Genomic DNA, 21,497 nt, shown 5'->3' with positions numbered 1-21,497 from the left:
GACAAAATGAAACTTGTAAGATTCTACTTTTTCTAGAAACTGAGAGGAATTGAAAATGCTAAGAGAGGCTTCTGAAAAAAGGATATCAGTTCAACTATACAAGTGAGTGAAAAAAAAACAAATTATATATATGGATGACAGTAATGCAAAAAAATGAACAGACCCAAGAAATAGTAGCAAAAAGTTGAGTCTGTGATAGAGATGTAGCATCTTTTACACTTCTGTGGATTTAGATTCTACCATTCATGCTATGTGTTTAGAATTACAGCTGTTGATATGCTGTGAGAGGTACAATGTCCTTCCGTGGTTTATAGTGGCCCTTCAGAATGGGTAGGATAAGACACATGAGCATCCCAGAGAGGCAAATGCTATATTTTCATTCCATTGTCATTTATCAAAATGCTTTGGCCAAGGCTGCAGAAAGGAACAACTCCATGTAGACACATGGGAAAATAATTAGGAAGTAAATGTAGGAATAGGTGCTAATTGGAACAGTCTTCCCTATTTCCAATCAGTAAAAGACCTTGGGAAGATTTTGGAAAGGTCTTTGAAGCCATCGACCTAATGTACATTAAAAAGGTAAACTAGATACTCTAGTATTAGTGAAGGAGTCAGTTCTAAGTTAAGGAATTACTATGGTTGGTTGAGCACTCATTATATCATTCTGAAATATTCCCTGTAGTTCTGATCTGCAGCCTACAAAAATAATACTGTTGGGTGATTAGAAATGTAAGTGGGGTTATTTAGTTTTGAAAGGAATGTGAAGAAATGCGATAGAGGTGCACAGCCTATAATAACAGATGATATAGAGCAGAAGCTCTTAGATTTTTTTCCTTTGGCAAAGATAATTTTTGGCATCTGACTAAATTTATAAACCTCTGCCATTTTATTCTTAAATTTCATCTTTGTCTCAAAGCCAGTGGGATTTTATTTTAAACCCTTACACAGTCTCTAACTTATTATTGCTTTATTTCTGTTACACTGAGTATGTCATATAGTTCAATATGCTGTCTTCAGCCAGAAGTTAGAAAAGGAACAGCAGGAGTAGAGAAAATACAAGAACTTTGGAGTCAGGCAGACCTGGGTTTAAATTTTACCTTGACCATTTATTGTGTGACTTTAAGCAGGTTAGTTAACTTGTTTAATTCCTTGTTTTTGCATCTCTAAAATGGAGATTTTTGTCACAAATGGTACAGGCGTTTTATGAACATGAAATAAGATGATGTGTCAGAAGTGCCAAGACAGTGCTTGGTACATGGTTTTCTTTTGTTTTGTCTTTTCTTTTCTTCTTCTTTTTTTTGAGACGGTGTCTCGCTCTGTCGCCCAGGCTGGAGTGCCGTGGCGCGATCTCCGCTCATTGCAAGCTCCGCCTCCCGGGTTCAACCTGTTCTCTGCCTCAGCCTCCCAAGTAGCTGGGATTACAGGCGCCCACCACCACGCCCAGCTAATTTTTGTATTTTTAGTAGAGATGGGGTGTCACCATGTTGGCCATGCTGGTCTTGAACTCCTGACCCTTTGATCCACCCGCCTTGGCCTCCCAAAGTGCTGGGATTACAGGCGTGAGCCACTGCACCTGGCCTGTTTTTTCTTTTACCTGTGTCTGGAAACAAGTTCAGATAGTTTTCTTATTACTCACTCTACTCTTCCTGCTGAGGTGCCCATACTTGCAAGTACCTTCAGTTTTTTCAGAGAATTCCCTTCCACTTCTGTTTGTAACTCTCTACCCAAGGGACCGTTCCTTTCTCTTTTACCCCGCAGGGTCATTTGCACCTTTAGTAGTTCTACATACTCTCTTTGTAAAGCAAAAAACAAAAGGCCAGACCCAGAAAGAAATAACATTAAGAATAACATCTACATTGCTAGGAAGAAATGTAGTTTTAACTGATAAATATTTAAGTCTTTGCTAATATTTTCAGTCCTTGCAAGGTGCTTATGGAGAATGTTAAGCAAATGATCCCCATTTTTAGGTAAAGATAGGTATTTTTAAAAAATACTGAGTCCTAGGAAGCTGTGAATGGTTTCCGGGAATTCTAATTACCTGTCCCTGCCAGAGAACTCTTTGACATACTGGATCTCTGAAATTAGTTTCATTGCAGTTTTTATTCTGTCCCAACAAAGGTTGCTTTCCTGGAATAAGTGATACTTCATTGCTTACCTTTCACTTGAAGAGCTGCAGATTGGCTACAAATCTGTTTAAAATACACCAGTGCATGGAACATTCTTTATGTCTGTGTCAGTAAAAATGTATTGAGTGGGGATGTTTGGCTTGGTAAAGACTAAGGCAGACAGACATATTCTAGTACATGAATGGCGGCAAGTTTAAACAAAGTAGTCGATATCTACAATCTTAAAAGTCAGATAAAAATAGAAGTTTTATAATAGATAATAATCTCTACTCTCTGACTCATCTAATTTGACTGATGCCTCTTTTGTCAACTTTCTCCCATCTGCCTTCCATCTTCCAGGATTTGTTGAAATTTCTTAATCATTAAGGGCTCTTGACTCCTCTACTATTCTCTTCTCTGTTTGGGGGAGTCATGATGTTTTGCTTGTTTATTATCACAGTGTTTCTCTCAGGGAGTGTGTGGGAGAGAGAGAGAGAGATGTTGTCTTCCTTGACCTGGGTTCCTCATTCCAAATTTAGTTCAGAAAGTGGTGGTTTTCCTTTATGTAAATAAATACACACACACACACACACACACACACACACACACACACACACACACACACACACAGTTACTCTGTGTTTATGCCAGGGAAATCGTGGTGTCTCTGCCTTTTTGGAGCTTAGAGTCTAGAGTGGGGATCTAGATAAACATTTGCATACAGTGCTGTGAAGGGGTCTTAGAGGGTGTCACTAGGATTGTTTTCTTTGGTTAAGTCAACTGGTTTCAGAACTGGAAATAAGAATGCCTAAGTTTATTACTGTGAGTCTCAAAATTCCTTTGGCTTCCTCATTGCCTAAACTTTCCTCCTCCCATTATAACACATCTACCATCATAGCCCAGCTTTCTTCATAGCTGTTCCTTCAGAACAATGGAGGCTTGCTTCTGGGGTTTGACTTTTCTCTTGCCTGAGTTCCCATCATGTTCTAGCCTCCCAGAGCTGTGCTGATAGCTGGACTGCTTTTCCTTTTATGTTTCTCTCTCTTGTTTCCCAGAGCTTATAAAGTTTTTGGGGCCCATTTTATACTTAAAGTGTGTAATTTATTGTTCATTCTGGCTCTTGTTCTGTTTCACCTCTTTAGGTCATTTGGCCTTGAACTCTCTTCACTGTCATAATTTTTAACACTGACCTATTCAGTTGGGAGAATTTCAGATCCAAGACTTGTGTTAAAAATTTGAATACAGCCAGGAGATTCAGGGAGCAGGTGAGGCTAAGTCACTACCCAGTCCCCTGACCAGCACTTTCTTTGTGGTGATTGAGTAATAGGTCAGTTGAGGATTTTTGCTTCCCCTCTCATGGGCCGTTTACTAAGACCACCAATTCTGCAATTGTTGAGAAATCATGGGATCCCTCTGGTGGTGCTCATTTCTTGGGTGATGCCACTTCCACAGCAGTATTTTTTCCCTAAAAGTATGCTTTCCTGTTAACCTCAGTGTAGCAGAACAAGCCTTATCAGTGGAGCAGTCACTAGAAATATGCAAAATATTAATCAGGTCCTAGTTGTTAGAGCTTAAATAATGATAATCATTTAAAAGATGACTTCACCCACCTCCAAGTTTATACTCTTAACATCAGCTGGAGATTTGCAGTCTAACAAACATCTCAGGTGATGAAAAGCCTTAGGTCACAGTGAAAGACTCTGGCATAGAACATTCGTTATAACCTGAGGGATTGTCTCCACATAGATCTTGAGAGATAATGTCTTGTCCTCAATGGTAAAGTGGCATGGTATAGTTGGAATAGCAAGGCTGTAGAATTGGATTGACTTAGGCTTAAAACCTCCTGTCTCAGTTATAAGCTGTGTGACCTTGGCAAGTTTCGGAACCCCTCTGAACCTCTATTTACTGTAATGTGCAAATAAGAAAATCTGTCTCAGAGTTGTTGTAAAAATAAAGTGAAATACATGGCATATGGAAGGCGATGAGTGGATATTTACAAACCAACTTCATAACCTGACTTAGCTATAAAAGAAAACATTTAGCTAAGATACTTCTGGCTGTAATAATTCTTGATTCTCTGATTTTATTTGTATAAAATTAATAAAATATATATTTTAAAGATAACTATATAACTGCAAAGTTCTTGGTTACCATGAATTACTGCTTGCTAAATCCCCTTTGCTGGACATGTCAATTTAGAGAACCAGTGGAGAAGGCATTATACCAGATAGTGCTTGTAGTTCTCTGATCTAAGTCTGTTTCATTATTTCAGTCTTCCCAGACTCTCCTGGGGCTTATGAAGCTGAGTCACCATCCCCACCTCCTCCTCCGTCTCCACCTCTTGAACCAGTGCCAAAGACTGAGCCTGAACCTCCTTCTGTCAAGGTAAAATTATACTGGGATTCTTGCATATCCATGTATCCTTTATGTCTGAAGGACCTACCACCACTTTGCTAAATCAGTTCCTTTGCTGTATACTTCACAAATGCCAGTAGATGGCTCTTGTCTCATTCTGCTCTCCTACAGGTTGTACAGAATGGGTATTCCTCCATTCTCACCTGAAGGGAGATTTCGCTAGCGGGTATAGTCTCAAGAACGTTGCAGAGGTGGAACCTGGGAGCTGTTCTGTATTCATGACCCTCGGCATCTCTGCTGTGCTGTACACCTCCTGTTAGAGTGGTGCAAAAAGAGATCCCTCTGCATCAGAGCTACATGTGAAAGACAGGGGAACAAACAACTTAAACACATTTGCTGCCCTTCAGAAGCAATTCTGGAAAAGGGCTGGATGGGAAAACTGTCAGCCAAAGGGGAAATACAGCTTGGAACGCTCTTCAGCTGCATCTTTTTTACATCTATTAGTGTAGATAATGAAGAGTTGAAAAAATAGTTGCTGACAGTTTTTTTTTTCCTTTGTGGCTGTTAGTTTTTCTTAATTCATTGTGTTAAGACCATCATTTAAATCTTACACTGATTTCCTCATTAGCTGAAGAGAAAATGGGATGAAAGAGACCAGTGGAGATAAAAGGAAGTTGGTATTAGTAATACCTATTTGAGACTAAATTAGATAGGTGTAAGGTTGAAGTGTCAAGGCTGGCCAGGCATGGTGGCTCACACCTGTAATCCCAGCACTTTGGAAGGCTGAGGTGGGCAGAACGCCTGAGTCCAGGACTTTGAGACCTGGGCAACACAGGGAGACCTTGTCTCTACTTTAAAAATATCTGGGCATGGTGGCACATGCTTTTTAGTTTCAGCTACTTGGGAGGCTGAGGCGGGATGATCATTTGAGCCCAGGAGTTGGACTACTGCCGTGAGTTATGATTGCACTTCTGCACTCCAGCCTGGGCAACAGAGCAAGACCTTGTCTCTAAAAAACAAACCAAAAAAAAAAAAAGAAAACAAGAAATGTGAAGGCTGACATAGCAAGTATCTACAGCAAGGGCATATGCCACAGAAACCCCTGGTGTGGTTTAGGGGCCTTCCCTGTGTGCTCCCATAATATCTGCCTCAGCCCTCCATTGAAGCCCTCACCACACTGTATTGCAGTGGTCTGCTTTCCTTATCTGTCTCCTCCACTAAGGTCCTTATCCTACTTTTTAACCATGTCGCCTGCACTACCCAGCAAAAACTTATTGACCGAATGAACAGAACACAGTTCTTTCTTCAGCATGCTGCTTTCCTTCTTATGAACAATGAAATATCAAGCCTGTGTATATAGTGAGCGTAACTTGTCTATGTGATGGGGTTGGTTCTCTAAAACTAATGTAGAGTTTCTCTTTCAACTTTTTATCATAATGGAGTATTGGAGAATGATTAGTATAGATTTAAAAGCTTTTGTTATTTTTCTGTATAATATAATTGATCAGCTTAACATTGTATCCTCTGATCTTTTAGAGCTCAAGTGGAGAAAACAAAAGAAAACGAAAACGCGTACTAAAATCTAAAACTTACGTGGATGAGGAAGGCTGCATAGGTAAGGCAAATATTTGGCTCCAAATCCGGAGAGAGTCTCTTATTACCGTAGAGGCACCATAATCCCTTTTAGAACAGGTACATCTCAAACTTTAATTTACATATGAATCATCCCCAAGTGCTACCGATGCTGTTTGTCTATGGCATACACTTTGTGTAGCAGAGTGTAAGTCAGAACACCTAGGTTCTTGTTTAGGTCATACACTATAAAAATAAGCACTGAGATGTTGGCTAAAAGTTATGTCGTCTCTGGTGAAGAGTTTCTTGTCTGTGGAATAACCATTTTGCCTAAATGTGTGGTTGTTATGAAGATTCAGGTGGCATAAATATGTCTAAAAACAAGATGGAAACCACAGTATGGGCTTAGGATGTTATCATAGACATTGAGAAGCATTTTTTTTCCTAGAATATTTGTTTTTATAAATTTGAACAGTGGAAAAGAAGCTACAGATGATTAGGCTTTATCAAGAGTCATTTTTGGTATTTGGTTCCATTTGTTCTTCAGAAGGGAATGACTCATCCAGATTGCTTCCTTTATGTTTCCTATTTGTAAGCCATGTTAGGTAAAAGCATGTGCTTGTTATGAAGGCCTAGGGAAGAATTAGAGTTCAGGCTTTGAGTCATTGGCTGGTTCTTCAGCCATGTTTTAGCTTCTTCTGCCCTTTCCATAATCAAACCAGACTTCTGTGGAGCTTTTAAGATTTAGCAATTGAGGTTTGATGGGATGCTCATATCCTGGTACTATATTTTTGTGTTTGAAAAGAGTTGTGGGTTTAGGCTTTTACCTTTGTTAGTTGAATAGCCCATGGTTGTCATTTTTGCCTTTTGTGGCACCTGCCACAGCTTGGATCTTCAGAGAAGGTTATTTTCCTGTTCTTGATTTTTTTTTTTCTTCTAGTTCAAACTTGTTTTAAAAGATTGGCTCTGAAGAATCAACCTTTCCTGGTTCTGAAAACTAGTGAGGACATTTTGTCATCTGTGTTCCCTGTCCCACTGTTCCCAACCTCCCAGTCCTCTGAAAAGGCCTCTGCCATTTTAATTGTAGCATGCGATTGGGGAGTAAAATTCTTTACATGTGGAAATTCTGTCTTTTCAGTGCCAAATTTCTTGTGAACCTGTGAATTCTGGACTTTGAATGGGTTTTTTTTTTTTTTTTTGGCTTTCAGTCTTTTAATAGTTGCCATTTTCAAGCCTCTTGGTTTGGCCATGGGTGATAATGTATGTATTTACTGTTGACTTTCTTAATTCAACAGTATATTTTTTAAATTTAGGAGGACAAAAGCATTGGTGCCAGTTTTTTCCTCCTCTTTCTGCCCCAAAGAAAAAAGTCAAATGTCTTTGTGAGAGTTCATTGGGAATTTGTGGGTAATTATTTATTGCTTTGTTTAAAACATAGTACTCGAGTTTTGGCCAGGTGTGTGATGTGGACTTTTTTGCACTCCTGTCTCCAGACAGGACTGTTAAGAGCCTTGGATGCAACAGTGAAAACTGTGCTCACATTGCACTTTTTTTTTTTTTTTTTTTTTTAAGGTTTTTGGTCCAAGCTCAACCTAATGAATCTTGGCTTTGGTTACCAACAAAGGAGTTCTGCTTTCCTCTCTCTGCTCAGACTGTTCCAAATGTACCAGCATAGGGGGTTTGCCCTGTTCTGTGCTGAATCAGATTTGTTCTGTGGGTTTAGAAAACTCATCTTTCCCTCTTTGTGAGTTTGCAGCAGAAACTGGGGAGTTGGGTCCCTGAGATAAGTTTGGAGTAGACTCCTGGACAAAGGGATGGGTTTCTAAGAGCAAAGCAGTTAAGTGGAAAAGAAATCTGATGTTACCCACAAAAACCAGGTTTGTTTGCTTTTTTTTTTAAATGGCAACCCAGAAAAGTGGCATGTTGTTCAGCTAAAACAAAGGCCCCATATTTTAATGGAGGCGTCCTTTTCCTGGGGTTTGAGGTAGCTACAGCTTTGAATATAGAAATATTCCTTTTAGCTCTTACAGTATACTGAATATGCTGCTAAAGAAATTTTGTTGGTGCTGCCCTCTTTTTTAACACCCCCAAGCAATGTGTTACACAAAATTGGCAATGAGACAGCCATTGATTTCGTTAATAAGTAATGAAATAATGAGCTAATTGATGCTGAAGTGTAATGTTGTAGATACGCTGCTATTTGAATACAGAATATAGCTTATGAAGGAGCAAAGTCTTATACCACCAACTAGTAGAAAGTCATTTCCTTTCTGTATCTGTAGATGGCTCTTCAGACTTTTCTAATTTAAGATATTGAATAAATAACAGCTCGTAATTTTGTCCCATTAATTCAGTTACATAATGCTTTTGAAGATGCATGTGAGACGGAGGTGGTGTTCTGGGGTCTAATTGCTGAACGAATAGGTATGCCGTGGGAATTCTCTAATTATCTTAGAGCAACATTTCTCAAACTTTGCCGACTATGTGCATTACTTGGAGATCTTGCTAAAATTGAAATTCTGCATCAGTAGGCCAGGAGTGGGAACTGAGAGAGTCCATTCCTAATAAGCTCATGGGAGATTCCGTTGCCTCGGGTGTGTGGAGCACAATTTGAGTAGTAAGGCCTTTGAGAATACTTAGTATAATACTATCTAAAGTTTATCAGTATTGTTTAGCCTCTAAGTGAAAATCAAAGTGAATTCTGGGCTCTTACAAAATTAAAGACAAACTCTGGGAACTCTCTGGGAAGGGATTGTTGATTATGCAGCCTTAATGGGATTAGCTGGATAAGAAAGAAGGAGTGCTCCAGTGGCAATTGCACTTCAACATTTAAAACAGGGAAGGAAAGAACATTAATTCCCAGAGTGTGGTCCCCAGACCGGCAGCATCAGCATTTTCTGGGAGGATGTTAGAGAAGCACATTCTCAGTTCCACCCCAGATCTGCTGAATCTGAAACTTGGGAAACAGAGTCTGGCAATCTATGTTTTAACCAGCCTTCCAGGTGGTTCTGATGCACAGTAAAGTTTGAGATGATATCTTAAGTAGCAGATTAGGTATTAGGACACAGAATCATTTGATTCCAAAGCTTATGCCTCTAGAACAATTTGATATATTTTATTAGAAAGAATTATCAATAAGAGCTTTAGACTCATTGTTCTTTAATGAAAAAAAAAAACTTTAATCATTTGAGCATTTAATATGCATGTTAGGTTACACTTTTCAGCTAAGAACGAGCTCTTTTCCTTCAATGTTTCTCTATCACTTGCTGCAACCAGGAAGGCTGAGAAAGAATTTAGGTAGTATTGGTTATGCAGCTGCCACAGCTCTCTCAAATTACAGAAAGGTGGCGTGCTGTTTCTTGTGGTTGGTGTATGTGTTGCAGTAGTGTGGATCCTCCTTGGTTATGTGACGACATGGCTGGAAGCCACTATCTGCCTGTGCCCTTTGGGGCTTGCTCATAATGAGTGCTTACTGGTATAGTTCTTTTCCAAGTTTACCTTGGGAAAGGTTCAGTGAGTTTTAATAGCAGGGGAAAGGCAATTTATGCCTTTGGCTGATGGGGAGTAAGAAAACTGGTAACTTTGTTTCTCATTTTATCACTGTCATTCCTTAAAACTAACAAGTGTGTCATCTGATAGCATTTGCTTGAGATAGTTAACTTTAGTGATACAGACTACTACTAAATCTTGGGTTAATTTGCAGCCATTAAGAACTAAGAACCGAACAGCTGAGTAACTAATCTTCAATTCTCTGTACCTAGGATGTGCAGAGAGTGGGTAGCATCAGGATAGAGCTAGACAGGAGGGTCCACGGTGAGCTTGGCTAGACAGAATGGAGGCAGGCAGATAGGCCAGCGGTTTAAGACCAATAACGGGAATAGGCAGGCATTGTAGGTCAGTGAGATGAGACTTAAGAAGCCAGTCAAAGCATGGAGTTAGAAGTAAGTGTTTGAGATATAGACAATTCAGATACAGAGTTCAGGAAGTTAGCTAACATAGGCCAGGACCCAAATAAAGGATTTAGGCAATTCACTGATAAAGGACCATTTAAAGGCATGGGATATAGCAGTGAGGGAGAAAAGTGAATGTTAATTCTAAGCATCAAATAGAGGCAGTGTGAGCTCAGGATTCCACATACTTACTACCTTAGGCTAGATCTGATCTCCCAGTGGGAGAAAGATTCAGTCCTAAGTAAGCATATTTGCCTTGATCAGAGAGTCTGAAATGATTGGGGTTAGCAAGACATCCCATTTTCTTGATAGAGTAAATGATTCAACCCGCCCATGTTCCATTTTTTTCTCATCCTACCAGTGACTGAAAAAGTCTACGAGAGTGAATCCTGCACAGATAGTGAAGAGGAGCTTAAGATGAAGACATCCTCAGTACACAGACCCCCTGCCATGACTGTGAAAAAAGAACCCAAAGAGGAACGAAAGGGCCCCAAGAAAGGGACTGCTGCTCTGGGCAAAGCCAACAGACAGGTGTCCATTACTGGCTTCTTCCAGAGGAAATAAACTGCCATCTCTGGTAGATCAGAGACTTGAAGTGGTCAAGGGAGAAGACCAAGAAATGTGCTCCTCACTTACTATGTAAGTTCATCTAGATCTCCACCTCACTTGTATCAAAAGACTGTTCTTTCATCCTGTGAGGTTTATACTATTTCTGGTTTTTAACCAAAAGGAAATCATCTGGAAGCAGGAGGCAAAAGCTGTTACCTTCTAATGACATTTAAAAGCACAATCTTTGACCTGTCCAGGAGAAGGATTTACTCCAAAATTATACTGGAACAGTTTTCAGAATTCTCACTGAAGCCGTTTAGTGTTCCCCACTCGCCCTATGCCCTGGTCCGCATATGGCACAGGAATTATTCCTTCTTGTTCCTTTGTATTCTGAGAATTCATGTGGGTGTTTCTTATCCTTACATGCTGCTGGATGTGTTTACCCCTCTTGTCTTCCTCCAGTACCACACTTCTGTCCCCTAACCTCCTGAGGCTGTTCTCTGTAAGTCTTTTAAGTCTTGGTTGGACTAAAGGCTGAAGTGAAAATCTCCCTGTAATCCTCTTCCTCCATTATGCAGTATACGGGCACCTGGCTACAGACCAGGACATGGCTTGTGTTCTGTTCCTTACACAAAAGCTCTCTGGGACCTTCACTCGCAATTAGTGGTTAGGGAAAAGCCTCAGGCAGAACACAAATAGAAATTTAATGATGTGTTCAACTCCACCAGAAATTACCTCGAGTCAGCATTGACGATATTGGAGGAGCTGCCGTGCTGCTGACACGGGGTGTGCTTTATGATGCTCTTTGTGGTTTGTTGATCCCCCTCCCCCACTCTCAGTACCTAGAGAGTGAAACCTGTACAATGAGATAAAGACTAAAAAGAGAAATCCCTTCCTATATACAGTGTACTGCATTTACATAAAATTTCTTCTTCTTGAGAAAACAGAATATTCAAAAACAGCACTTTTCCAGGAAGTTAGTGAGGAAGATAAGGCACACATTTATACATGGATGTTGCTCCTTTGTATTTTTAGCTCCCCTATTTGCTTAAAAGTACAGGCTCCCCAAGAGAGGATGGAGAGGGAGAGACTGAATTGTTAGTAGTCTAAACAGCAAAGAAAACATTTTTATTAGTTACTTATGGAAAATCGTCTATTACAATGATAACCTTCAAGCGACTTCCATTATGGCTAGACAGGCGGTGAGCTCAGTGGATTGCAGTGGTGTGCTGGTGATTTTGCACAGTGAGCTCTGCGGAAGGGGTCACGCTCAGCTGCTGATGTGTCTCACACGTAGCAGACAAGGGGTGTCTGACCAGCTTCTTCCGCCTCAGGCTGGTGTATGTCATTAAGTGATGCAATCAGCTGTCTCCTCTTTAAGGTTGGGATTGTGCTGACCTTGGGATTAACATGAGCTTCTTTAGCAACCAAGTATGAACTTGATTAAGACCAGAAGTGTGGGAGATGAGTCCTGGCATTATGTCTAAGGCTGAAGCAGTGGCTTTGTATAGCAAGCTGTATAGCAAGGTTGACATACTCCAAAACTCTTTCTTTTTAAAATGAAAAAGGATGGACTTAAACCATTAGAAAAAACTTCTGGAGAGAAATCCTTTTAAACAGTTATTTTTGTCATTGCCTCTGGTCATTTGTCTAAATAGGAATGGAAAATTAAAAGCAACAATCCAATCTTTTTTCTAAAAATTATGCTGGGGTCTCGACTAAAACAATTTGAATTGGAAAATTCTGATGCTGGTTGGAGTTCCAACTTTCAAGGGATAATACAAATCCTATGATCTCTATGCCCAATATGCTGCCTCAACTTGAGCTCCTGCAAGGCTTAGTAAGTATTGAGTGGTGGGTTTTTTTTTTTCTTTTTACATAATACCATGTTAACCACATGAGTTAAATAAATTTGAGAAGTTTTAAGACAGTGCTTCAAACTGAGTATCTGATGAGTCTCTTATTTGATGGATGGTAACAGTGTTGCAATTATTTAAACTCTGAATGGGAAGAAGGCTGGTTTTCAGTTGATACTGTTAAAACTGCATACCTATAGTCTGAGATGAACAAGTTATTTGCTGCTTTCATCGTTTTTTCAGCCCTGGGGAAATCTTAGTTTCAGCGAACCTCATTGTTTAGTTCATGTATAAGAAAATCTAGCACATTGTATTAGTTTGGCTTCATCACTTGCTAGCTGTATGACCTTGGGCAAGTTTCACAGCCTCAAGTTCTTTATCAAAATAAAACTAAAATGAATTACCAAGGGTTGTCAAGACTAACGTCAAGTGTATGTAGCATGAATTCGGTACATGATGGTAGTCACATACGTACTCTACAAATGGTGGCTTCCTTTCTGATGTCGTAAGTGATGTAATCAGCTAGCAACTTACTGAAATGTTATCAGTTATACGGCCCAGGTGGTGAATTCTTCAGTCATTCTGGCTGTACATGTGGTAAAAAGGGGAAGATAGTTGTCCTATTTCATGAAAGGTTTAAAGAGAGTAGATATTTTCCTATTGAAGGAATTACAGATGGCTATATTTACTGTTCATTTATTGTGTATCTACTATGTGTCAAGCCTATGACCTGGGGACTAGAGGATATAATAGAAACAGTAGAATTTGGCACTTGATCCTCACAATGTAGTGGAAGGGAAAGCCACTAAAATGAAATGACAGTGCCATATGTGAGTCCAAGGTACAGGTCCTCCAAGAGTTCCTAGGAGGATAGGTATCAAGGCAGTCTTCCTGGAGGAGAGGAAAGCAAGCAGTTCTTTGAATGATGAGCAGGATTTCACCAGGCAAAGAGGAATGGAAACTATTTTCTAGGCAGAGGAGCATGGCTTTTGGGAGAGGTGGCCTGTAGAACTTGAGAATAGGGAGGAAAGTGTATTCAGAAATGAAGTTGGGGTCTTGCTAAGCAGTTTGGATTTGATTTGTAGATAATGGGGGCCAACTGAAGAAATTTAAGAAGAGTGACAGAAGTTGGTTCTCAGTTAAGAGTGACAGCCAATATTTACTTTGATTTTGTATCCATGATAGTATTTCTACCCTTGCATATGCACATTGTGTCTTAAAATTCTAGCGGATTAAAGAAAACTATCTTGGTTAAAACAAGGCTGCTTAATTCTGGCAGTCAGCATAGACAATTGCAGTGTTTCCCTTGTCTTCCCCTGTCAACGTAGATTTCTGTAGCAGAATCAGTTTTTTAAAGTGATTTCAAAAGCTGGTGTTTCTTCATTGACACTCTCAGTGATGAACCTCCACTCACCTCCCTGGAAAAAACTGGGAATTTGGGGCAGAGGGGCTGGTAAACGAGTGAAACAGTTGTCTATTCCTTTTCTATCTTTGTTTCTTTAAGAAGACATTAGTTATTATACAGGAGAGAGCTGAAGAGAAGGGCCATATAAGGAAAGTAAATAGTTTCTCCAGGACATGAGTAGAATGAGTGCCTAATAATGTATTTGCCAGAAACGTACTCTGTGTCAAGACTCGTTTTGGTAAACTTGTCTCCTTTCATTGGTTCCAGGATCTCAGTATGCTGTAATGCAGCTTTTACCACCATGAAACATTCTGGGACTGCCTCGTTTTGCTGTGAGAAGGCAGTATTGCTTTCTGAGTTATTGCCCTGGCAGCTCTGTAAATTAGCCCATGCTGTCACCATGCCCTCTCTGAAGGGCACATTGTACCCAAATGACTGCATTTAGGATTGACTCTTACCACTCCCTGCTGCATGACACTTCTCTCCACTTGTATCTGTGTCCAGTTTTTTGTGTTCTTAAGTGCAGACCACCCACAGATTGCCACCCAGGCTCTTTAGCCAGAGAAACTTGGTAAGGCTTCTGATCCAATATTTTTCCATTGGATCAGAATCCACCTTAACTCTACAATTCCCCTTCTACTTCAAATCCTTAATGTTTTCTGAACACCCACTCCCCTTAATTTTTCTCATTTTCTCTTTCCAGATTCCATGTTTCTTGAGGTTTCACCTTGGCTCCCTGTACCTTCATTTTTAATAATCAAAGTTCTTCATGGCTAGTTCTTCAGCTTCATTCTTTTGGTGTTTTAGGCTTTCTCAAGGCTTTTCATGGCATGTATTTTACCAGACTGCTCTTGAAGAATGGAAAAACTACTCTGTTTAGTGTCTGTTTGGGATCAGTCAGATCCAAAGCATAAAGCAGTTATTGGAAGCTGGTTATGTTTAGTCCTGGATAAAATATTTCGGGGATTGTAAGAGCCCAGAAGTTACCATTTTGGAGTGACAAGACAAACATACTAAACAGCATTTAGCATTTGAGACAATGCTTAGATGAGTGATAGACATGGAACTTAATAATTTAGGAACAAATTAGGATAATCATTATGGGCAAAATGTTATATTCCTATGCAAAGAACAATAAAAGATTTAAAGAAACAGGCTGAGGTAGGCTCACTATTTTACTGGGTGTTATTCAACTATTTGAACTTCAGTTGCCATTTATGTATTCATGGTGTAAGTAAACCATGATTTAGTGAATCTTTAATTAATGGAGTTATTTCTGTTGCGCTTTAAGCATGAGAGTATTGACGAGAAAGCAAGCAGTTACCAGGAATTACTTCAAAGGGCAGTTTATACAATATAAAGTCTGTGTAGGCTCCACTGAGTTTTGTACACACTCAACAATTTTGACCTACTAGGGAGGCCGGATGCCATGATGGAAACAACACAGACTTGAGAGACAGAGGGCGCTGGATGCAAACCCTGTCTGAGGCGCTGACCTTAAGCAAAGTATGCATCCTCTCTGAACTTGTTTCCTCATCTTTCAAAATGAGCTACCCACCTACCTTAAAGGGTTGTTTTAGGGCGTTAATGAAATAATGCATGGGCAGTCCCCAGTATTTTGACACGTACTAAACTAATACAAAGCAGAGTAACTCACATTTACCTCTTTTAATCCTCAGCCCTGTGAGATAGGTAGTTTTATTTGCGTTTTGCACATGAGAAAACGGCGGAAAAGAGGTTAAGTAATCTGCCCAAGGTCAGAGCCATGATATAAATCATGACAATTTGGCTTTATTGCCCTCAGTCTTAACTGCTGTGCTATATCGCCTCTTGGCTATATATTAGTTCACACTTCCATACCACCAAGTGACGATTGATTTTTTTTTTGTTTTTGTTTTTTAAGACAGAGTCTTGCTCTGTCACCCAGGCTGGAGTGCAGTGGCACAATGTCGGCTCACTGCAACCTCCTCTTCCCAGGTTCAAGTGATTCTCTGCAACCTCCTCTTCCCAGGTTCAAGCAATTCTCCGGCCTCAGCCTCCCCAGTAGCTGGGACTACAGGCGCACGCCACCACACCTGGCTAATTTTTGTATGTTTAGTAGAGATGGGGTTTCACCATGTTGGCCAGGCTGGTCTCGAACTCCTGACCCCAGCTGATCTGCCTGCCTCGGCCTCCTGATGTTCATTTTTATAAGTGAAAGTGCAGCTGGTTGTTCAGATCCCAGATTGTCAAATTTGAAGGCAATCTTAATGCTTATCCAAATCAACCTCTCATCTGAAGTCTGCATCTTCTCTACAGCATCCCTGCCAAGTGGTCTTGAATCTATAAACAAAGATTCAATTATGTTCAGTATACCATACTTAACTAAATTACAAAGTTAGATAAGTAGGCTAATAAATGTTAAGAAGAATTTAAAGAAAGGCTGGACTAAAATTAAGTTTTCCAATTACTTTTAGATCACCAAGAAACTTCCAAATAGAGCATACTGCCATAAGCAGTCCATTTAATTGGTTTCAGTTTAAGTTGAGAACATTGTTTTCCTTGAAACAGTTTGTCTGATTCTTGGCCTTGCCTCTGACTTAACATTTGTAAGAAAATCAAGAGGACATTTGGCATTTGTGCCCTATTTAAGCCATGCTGCAGGTTCATAGGTTGAAAGTGGTCCTGGGGTGCTTGCAAGTGAGTTAGGTCAGGGTGGTGGTCTCCATTTTGAATGTCAAAACCTTGTTTTCCTAGGATACTTGGTTTCAAGCTTACCTGGTATGTGAAGATTACATAAACATACCATAATGATGGTACAGTGCAGTGGTCCCCAACCTGTTTGGCACCAGGGACTAGTTTCATGGAAGACAATTTTTCCATGGCCAGATAGGGGAGATGGTTTCGGGATGAAACTGTTCCACCTCAGATGATCAGGCATTAGTTAGATTCGCATGCGGAGCACACAACCTAGATCCTTGCATGTGCAGTTCACACTAGGGTTTGCGCTCCTGTGAGCTCTAATGCTGCAGTTGATCTGACAGGAGGCAGAGCTCAGGCAGTAGTGCTCTTTGCCCACCTGCTGCTCACCTGCTGTGCAGCTAGGTTTCTAGCAGGCCACAGACCAGTACCAGTCCACAGCCGGAGGTTGGGGACCCCTGGTGTACTTTTTAAAGTTCTGTCCTGGAATGGGATATACAGAAGGCAGAACCATTTTCCTGCAAACCATAAAATCTGATTGGAGTGTTTTCCCTTGTCCCTCTTAGTTGTATTGTATATGTATTTATATGATGCTTTACTTTATCTTACTTCATCCTTATGATAACCTGCAAGGTCTTTCTCTCCCACATTTTGCAGAAAACAAGCCCAGGGAGTTGAGCTAGTATGGCCAGCATCATACAGTGAGAAAGTGAACCAGGGCTGGAACCTAGGACTTGAGACTTTGCGTCTTCAGACTCTGCATCATGTGACTTTCCCACAGTATAGCAACCCCTAAGAAGAATATATGGGTCCACTTATAAATGTGGCTTGAGTCATTCAATGCTTACTTATTTGCCCAACAACTATGGTGGCTACTGTGGATTCAAGAAAAGTACGTGACAAGTTCTCTGACTTCCTGGGACTGACCGTCTGTTGGGAAGGCAAAAAAACATGTACATATTTGTACATTTCGCAGATTTTTGACTAAAAGTTTACTATGTGCTCAGCACTGGTGCATTAAATACTGGGGATACAAAGATGAATTTCTTGCCCTTGAAACATTTACTATCCGGTGAGGAGAGAGACAGACAAATATGCTATAATTATATTATAATAATATTTATAAGAGTGCTTACCATGGGCCCAAATTTTTGCTAGATATTTAATACACTTTCTCTAATCCTCACAATACTTTATTTACACATGAAGACAGGAAGGCTCAGAGAGTTTAAATGATTTGCCTAATAAGTGGCAAAGGTGAGACATGTCTCTGTTTAATAATTTATAATGAAAAGTTAGAGAAACTAGTATATTTGAATGCTTGTGATTAGCAAACCTGCATGGAAGTCAACTTCCCTTCGGGTGGATCAAAAGGAGCAAAATGAATTAGACCTTTACAATTGTCATTCTCAGGTAGGTGTGATCTTGCCAGTGATTCTGAGTCTTTTGGCTACGATCTTCAGCTCGTATCTCCATGTAAGGAAACACACACCAGTGGACTATATGTTAGGCTAGAGATGAAGGCTTTCTCCCCTCTGGTTGGTGTTCTAGCTGGCCTGGGGAGAGGGCCACTGTTTGAACTCTAGTCTTTCTGACTTGAAGTCTATATTCTGACTACCGTACCATGTCCTTCCGCCTGTGTAAAGGAGGTGTGTGTTCATAGGTCAGTGTGGACCCAAGAAAGGGTTGCCTATGACTGCCTGAGGGATTAAGGGAAGATTCACAGAGGAGGAGGTGCTTAAACAGGTCTTGAGAAAAATAGGAGTTTGCCAGATGGAAAGTGAGAAGGGCATTCCAGGCAGAAGGAACAGGACATACAAAGGCATGGACACACGAGAAAGCACAGACTGTTTAGAGAGTTGTAAGTGGTTTAGTGAGAGGCAGACTGGTTGGCTATGAGGCCATATAAGTAAGCAGAGGCCAGCTCACAGAGGTCTTTGCTAAGTAGTTTAGACCTTGCACTGTAGGCAGTAGGAAGCCACTGAATTTTAACATGTCAGATTTGTACATTAGAAAAATCAGCTTTAGTAGCCTGAATAATTACTGGTATAAAGTAGATCATAAGTAAGGGCCAAATAGAACCTGCATCTCAAGTTAGAACAAGCAGAGGAAAATAATTTGAAGTTAGATCTAGTTTTGTTTTAGGCAGAGGACTCCTTTGATCCCCTTGGAAACTCAGGAGAGGAGAGTATTAGGAGTGACTTCAAATGTGGAATGATTAGCCTTTTGCTAGGTCATCTCATGCTTGGAAATTCTCTGGCTCTTGCCTGAGCCATGGTCCTAGTTAAACCATGGAGATGGGATTGGTTCCACGGTTTCACCAAGGATTCATGTAGGCCATTCTCTGACGCACATACACTGATTCAGACCTGGAACTGACGGCATCTCCCTGGAATTCTTTCGGTCAAAAATGACCCATAGTCCTAGACTAATGAACTAAATTCATCCCAAATCTTACTATACACCTATTCTATGCCAGATGCTTTCATATACTTTATATCATTTGATCCTTAACAACTTTGTGAGATGTAGGTATCAGCCCAATTTGATGAATTAGGAAATTCAGTGGTAGAGAGGCTGTCCAGCTAGTACATGGTAGAGCTGGGATTTGAGAGGCACACAGAGTATCCTATTGTCATCCTTTCTTAGTGTAAGTTTTTTTTCCAGTGGTGTGAAGTGTAGTAAACATTTTTGCATATCATAAGTGACATTCATATTAGACATTGAATGACCATTATACTTAGGAATGTACCAATGATTTAGTTCTTTTCTAGCAGTAAGTTTTGCTGTGAACTCCAAAGGTCACCCCTAAAATACAGGAACAGCTATCCTGAAGCTCCTGCATGAAACGCCCCACTCTTAGAATTGTGCATAGTTCATAATATGTGTTATGTGTCTTCCCAGCCTGTACACTTTAGAAGCAGCAAAGCACCAAGAGACAGTTGCTTTCTGGCCACATGCAGTGGCTCATGCCTGTAATCCCAGCACTGTGGGAGACTGAGGCAGGTGGATCACTTGAGTCCAGGAGTTCGAGACCAGCCTGGCCAACGTGGTGAAACCCCGTCTTTATTTATTTGAGAGAGAGAGAGAGACTTATATACTTTATATATAAGTTTTGGAAAGTGAGATTATATATATATTTTGGAAAGTGTACTCCTGCTGCAGTTGGAGAGCAGACTGCCTCACTTTTTGGTGTTGTAGAAAGTCCTTGGACTTTAGAGTCAGGCAAACTGGAGTTCATGCCCTTTTACCATCAGTGTGACTCCCAGAAAAAGCCACCGAATTTCTCTGAGCCTCAGTCTGCTCATCTGTAAGATGAAGCTTGTATCTACCTCGAGGTTATAGTGAGGATTAGAGATAACAAATGTAAAGTGCCCAGTTTATAGTGGTTGGACTTTTATTGTTTCAGAGTAATGCTTTGGGCTTTAATCTTACCTGTGTGAGAAAAATGAGTTGTCATACTTTGTTAATTTTTTTGCCAACAAACCTTTATTGGAGTGCCTACTTCATGTTGTAAACAACACATTAGACTGTCAAAACTGAGGTTCTAACAAAGTGAGGAGGGAGGGCTAATGGACCCAGTGTTTCCTTGTGGTTCTGCTCACCTGTCAAATTCCTGACTCCCCTTTGCCCCACCAGCACCCATACCTTTCAGGTGGGCTGCATGTCATTCTATGTGCTACACAACACATCCTTGTTTCAACCATATTTCTACTTGAAGTTGTTTAGAGGAAAGCGAATGGTCTGAGTGTGCATTCTATTTCCTCAAGTACAGACATCAGAGAATGCTGTTTATTAATGAGAAAATAAACAGATATTTAGCAGCAAAGAAGCCTCTCCCACTGATGTATGGGGTGCTTGGGCTATAGTCATGCCTGCAGTTTGAGCCCATCTGTTTTCTCTGTTCACCTCCTGAGCACTGTCCCCTTGCGGTTTGCATCATTCCCTAAGCCCAGCCAACTCCACCCCTCTTCAGTCCACTCATTCAATAGCTGTCTTATTTAAACACACACACACACTCTCTCTCTCTTTGGGTGCCAGATGTGAAGTTTCAAGGCAGCAGAGGCCTGGCTGGCTAGTGCCATGACACCTGCTTTAGCAGGCAAGCCAGTCAGCTGCTGCTTCTGATGATGTTGGCTCTTCTTCATGGACAGCATGAGGGTTTCACCCCACCAAGTGCACACACAGGCAGCTGAGGGAGCCTCATAAATTATGGTTTTGTTTGTTTACTTCGGTCAGACAGCGTGGTGTAGTGGAAAGAGCCCTGCACTTGGACGCAGAAAGCACGGGTTTGAGTGCTTGGTGGTTATGTGCTTTCTGTCTACAGGGCACCTCTTCATAGCACTTATCACTATCTCTGCTAATTGTGTATCTGTTTATCTGCTTATCGGCTATCTCCACCACCACAGTATAAGTTCTAGGAAGTTAGGGACTGTCTTAGTCTATCGTTCTATCTCCAGTACCTAGGACAGTACCTAGAACGTAGTAGGCTCTTAGAAAATACTTATTGAATGAATTAATGAATTATAAAACTGCCTCTTCTACTCACTGGCCATGTGATCATGGGAAAGTCATTCTGTCATTCTCTTCTCTGGTTTTTTATCTTCTCTTTCAGTTTTATCAACTCAAATGAAAGCATTAGGTCTCTATCCCTGATGCTGTAAGAGTTTAAGAATTCATTCATTTAACAAATTACCTTGTGTCTCCGTAGGGGGTATTGCCAAGCCCTAAAACTACACAGTCATGAACAAGGCAGAAACAGAATGTGCCCTCAAGGAGTTTTGAAAGAGAGAGACAACCAAATAAATAATTGCATGAACAATTATATAATGACCATTGTGATAAGCCTTATAAAAGGATCTGTACAGGGCACTAGGAGAAAAACCACATATGAGGGCCATGTTGGGGGTTGTCAGAGATTTCTTGGTGAAAGTGATATTTAAGTCAGACTTTACAGATAAGTAGGTGACCAGGCAAAGATGGTACAGTTTTTCAGGGAGAGGGAAGAGCGTTTGTGAAAGTCCAG

The 21,497-nt window shown here is 40.6% G+C and overlaps 1 protein-coding gene across 4 annotated transcripts in view; it reads left to right on the top strand.

Annotated features, from left to right (window-relative positions):
- The window catches only part of POLD3 (DNA polymerase delta 3, accessory subunit), a 68,104-nt gene extending 46,903 nt beyond the window's left edge, over positions 1–21,201 (top strand). For 2 of the 4 annotated variants that reach the window (XM_017885283.1, XM_017885284.1), the window contains exons 10-12: positions 4,378–4,490; positions 5,997–6,075; positions 10,344–12,791. In XM_017885283.1, coding sequence (XP_017740772.1) covers positions 4,378–4,490; positions 5,997–6,075; positions 10,344–10,546 — 395 coding nt within the window. In that variant the 3' untranslated portion in view covers positions 10,547–12,791. Of the gene's footprint in view, positions 1–4,377; positions 4,491–5,996; positions 6,076–10,343; positions 12,792–17,128; positions 17,365–21,182 lie in introns of those variants that run through there. The other 2 variants (XR_001887876.1, XR_001887875.1) reach the window with 2 other exon arrangements.
- The last annotated feature ends 296 nt before the right edge of the window (positions 21,202–21,497 follow it).

This window comes from Rhinopithecus bieti, unplaced genomic scaffold, assembly GCF_001698545.2.
Source record: "Rhinopithecus bieti isolate Rb0 unplaced genomic scaffold, ASM169854v2 scaffold_14549, whole genome shotgun sequence".
Classification (NCBI taxonomy): domain Eukaryota; kingdom Metazoa; phylum Chordata; class Mammalia; order Primates; family Cercopithecidae; genus Rhinopithecus; species Rhinopithecus bieti.
Note: the sequence above shows the minus strand (reverse complement) of the source record. Positions and strands in the feature narration are given on the sequence as shown.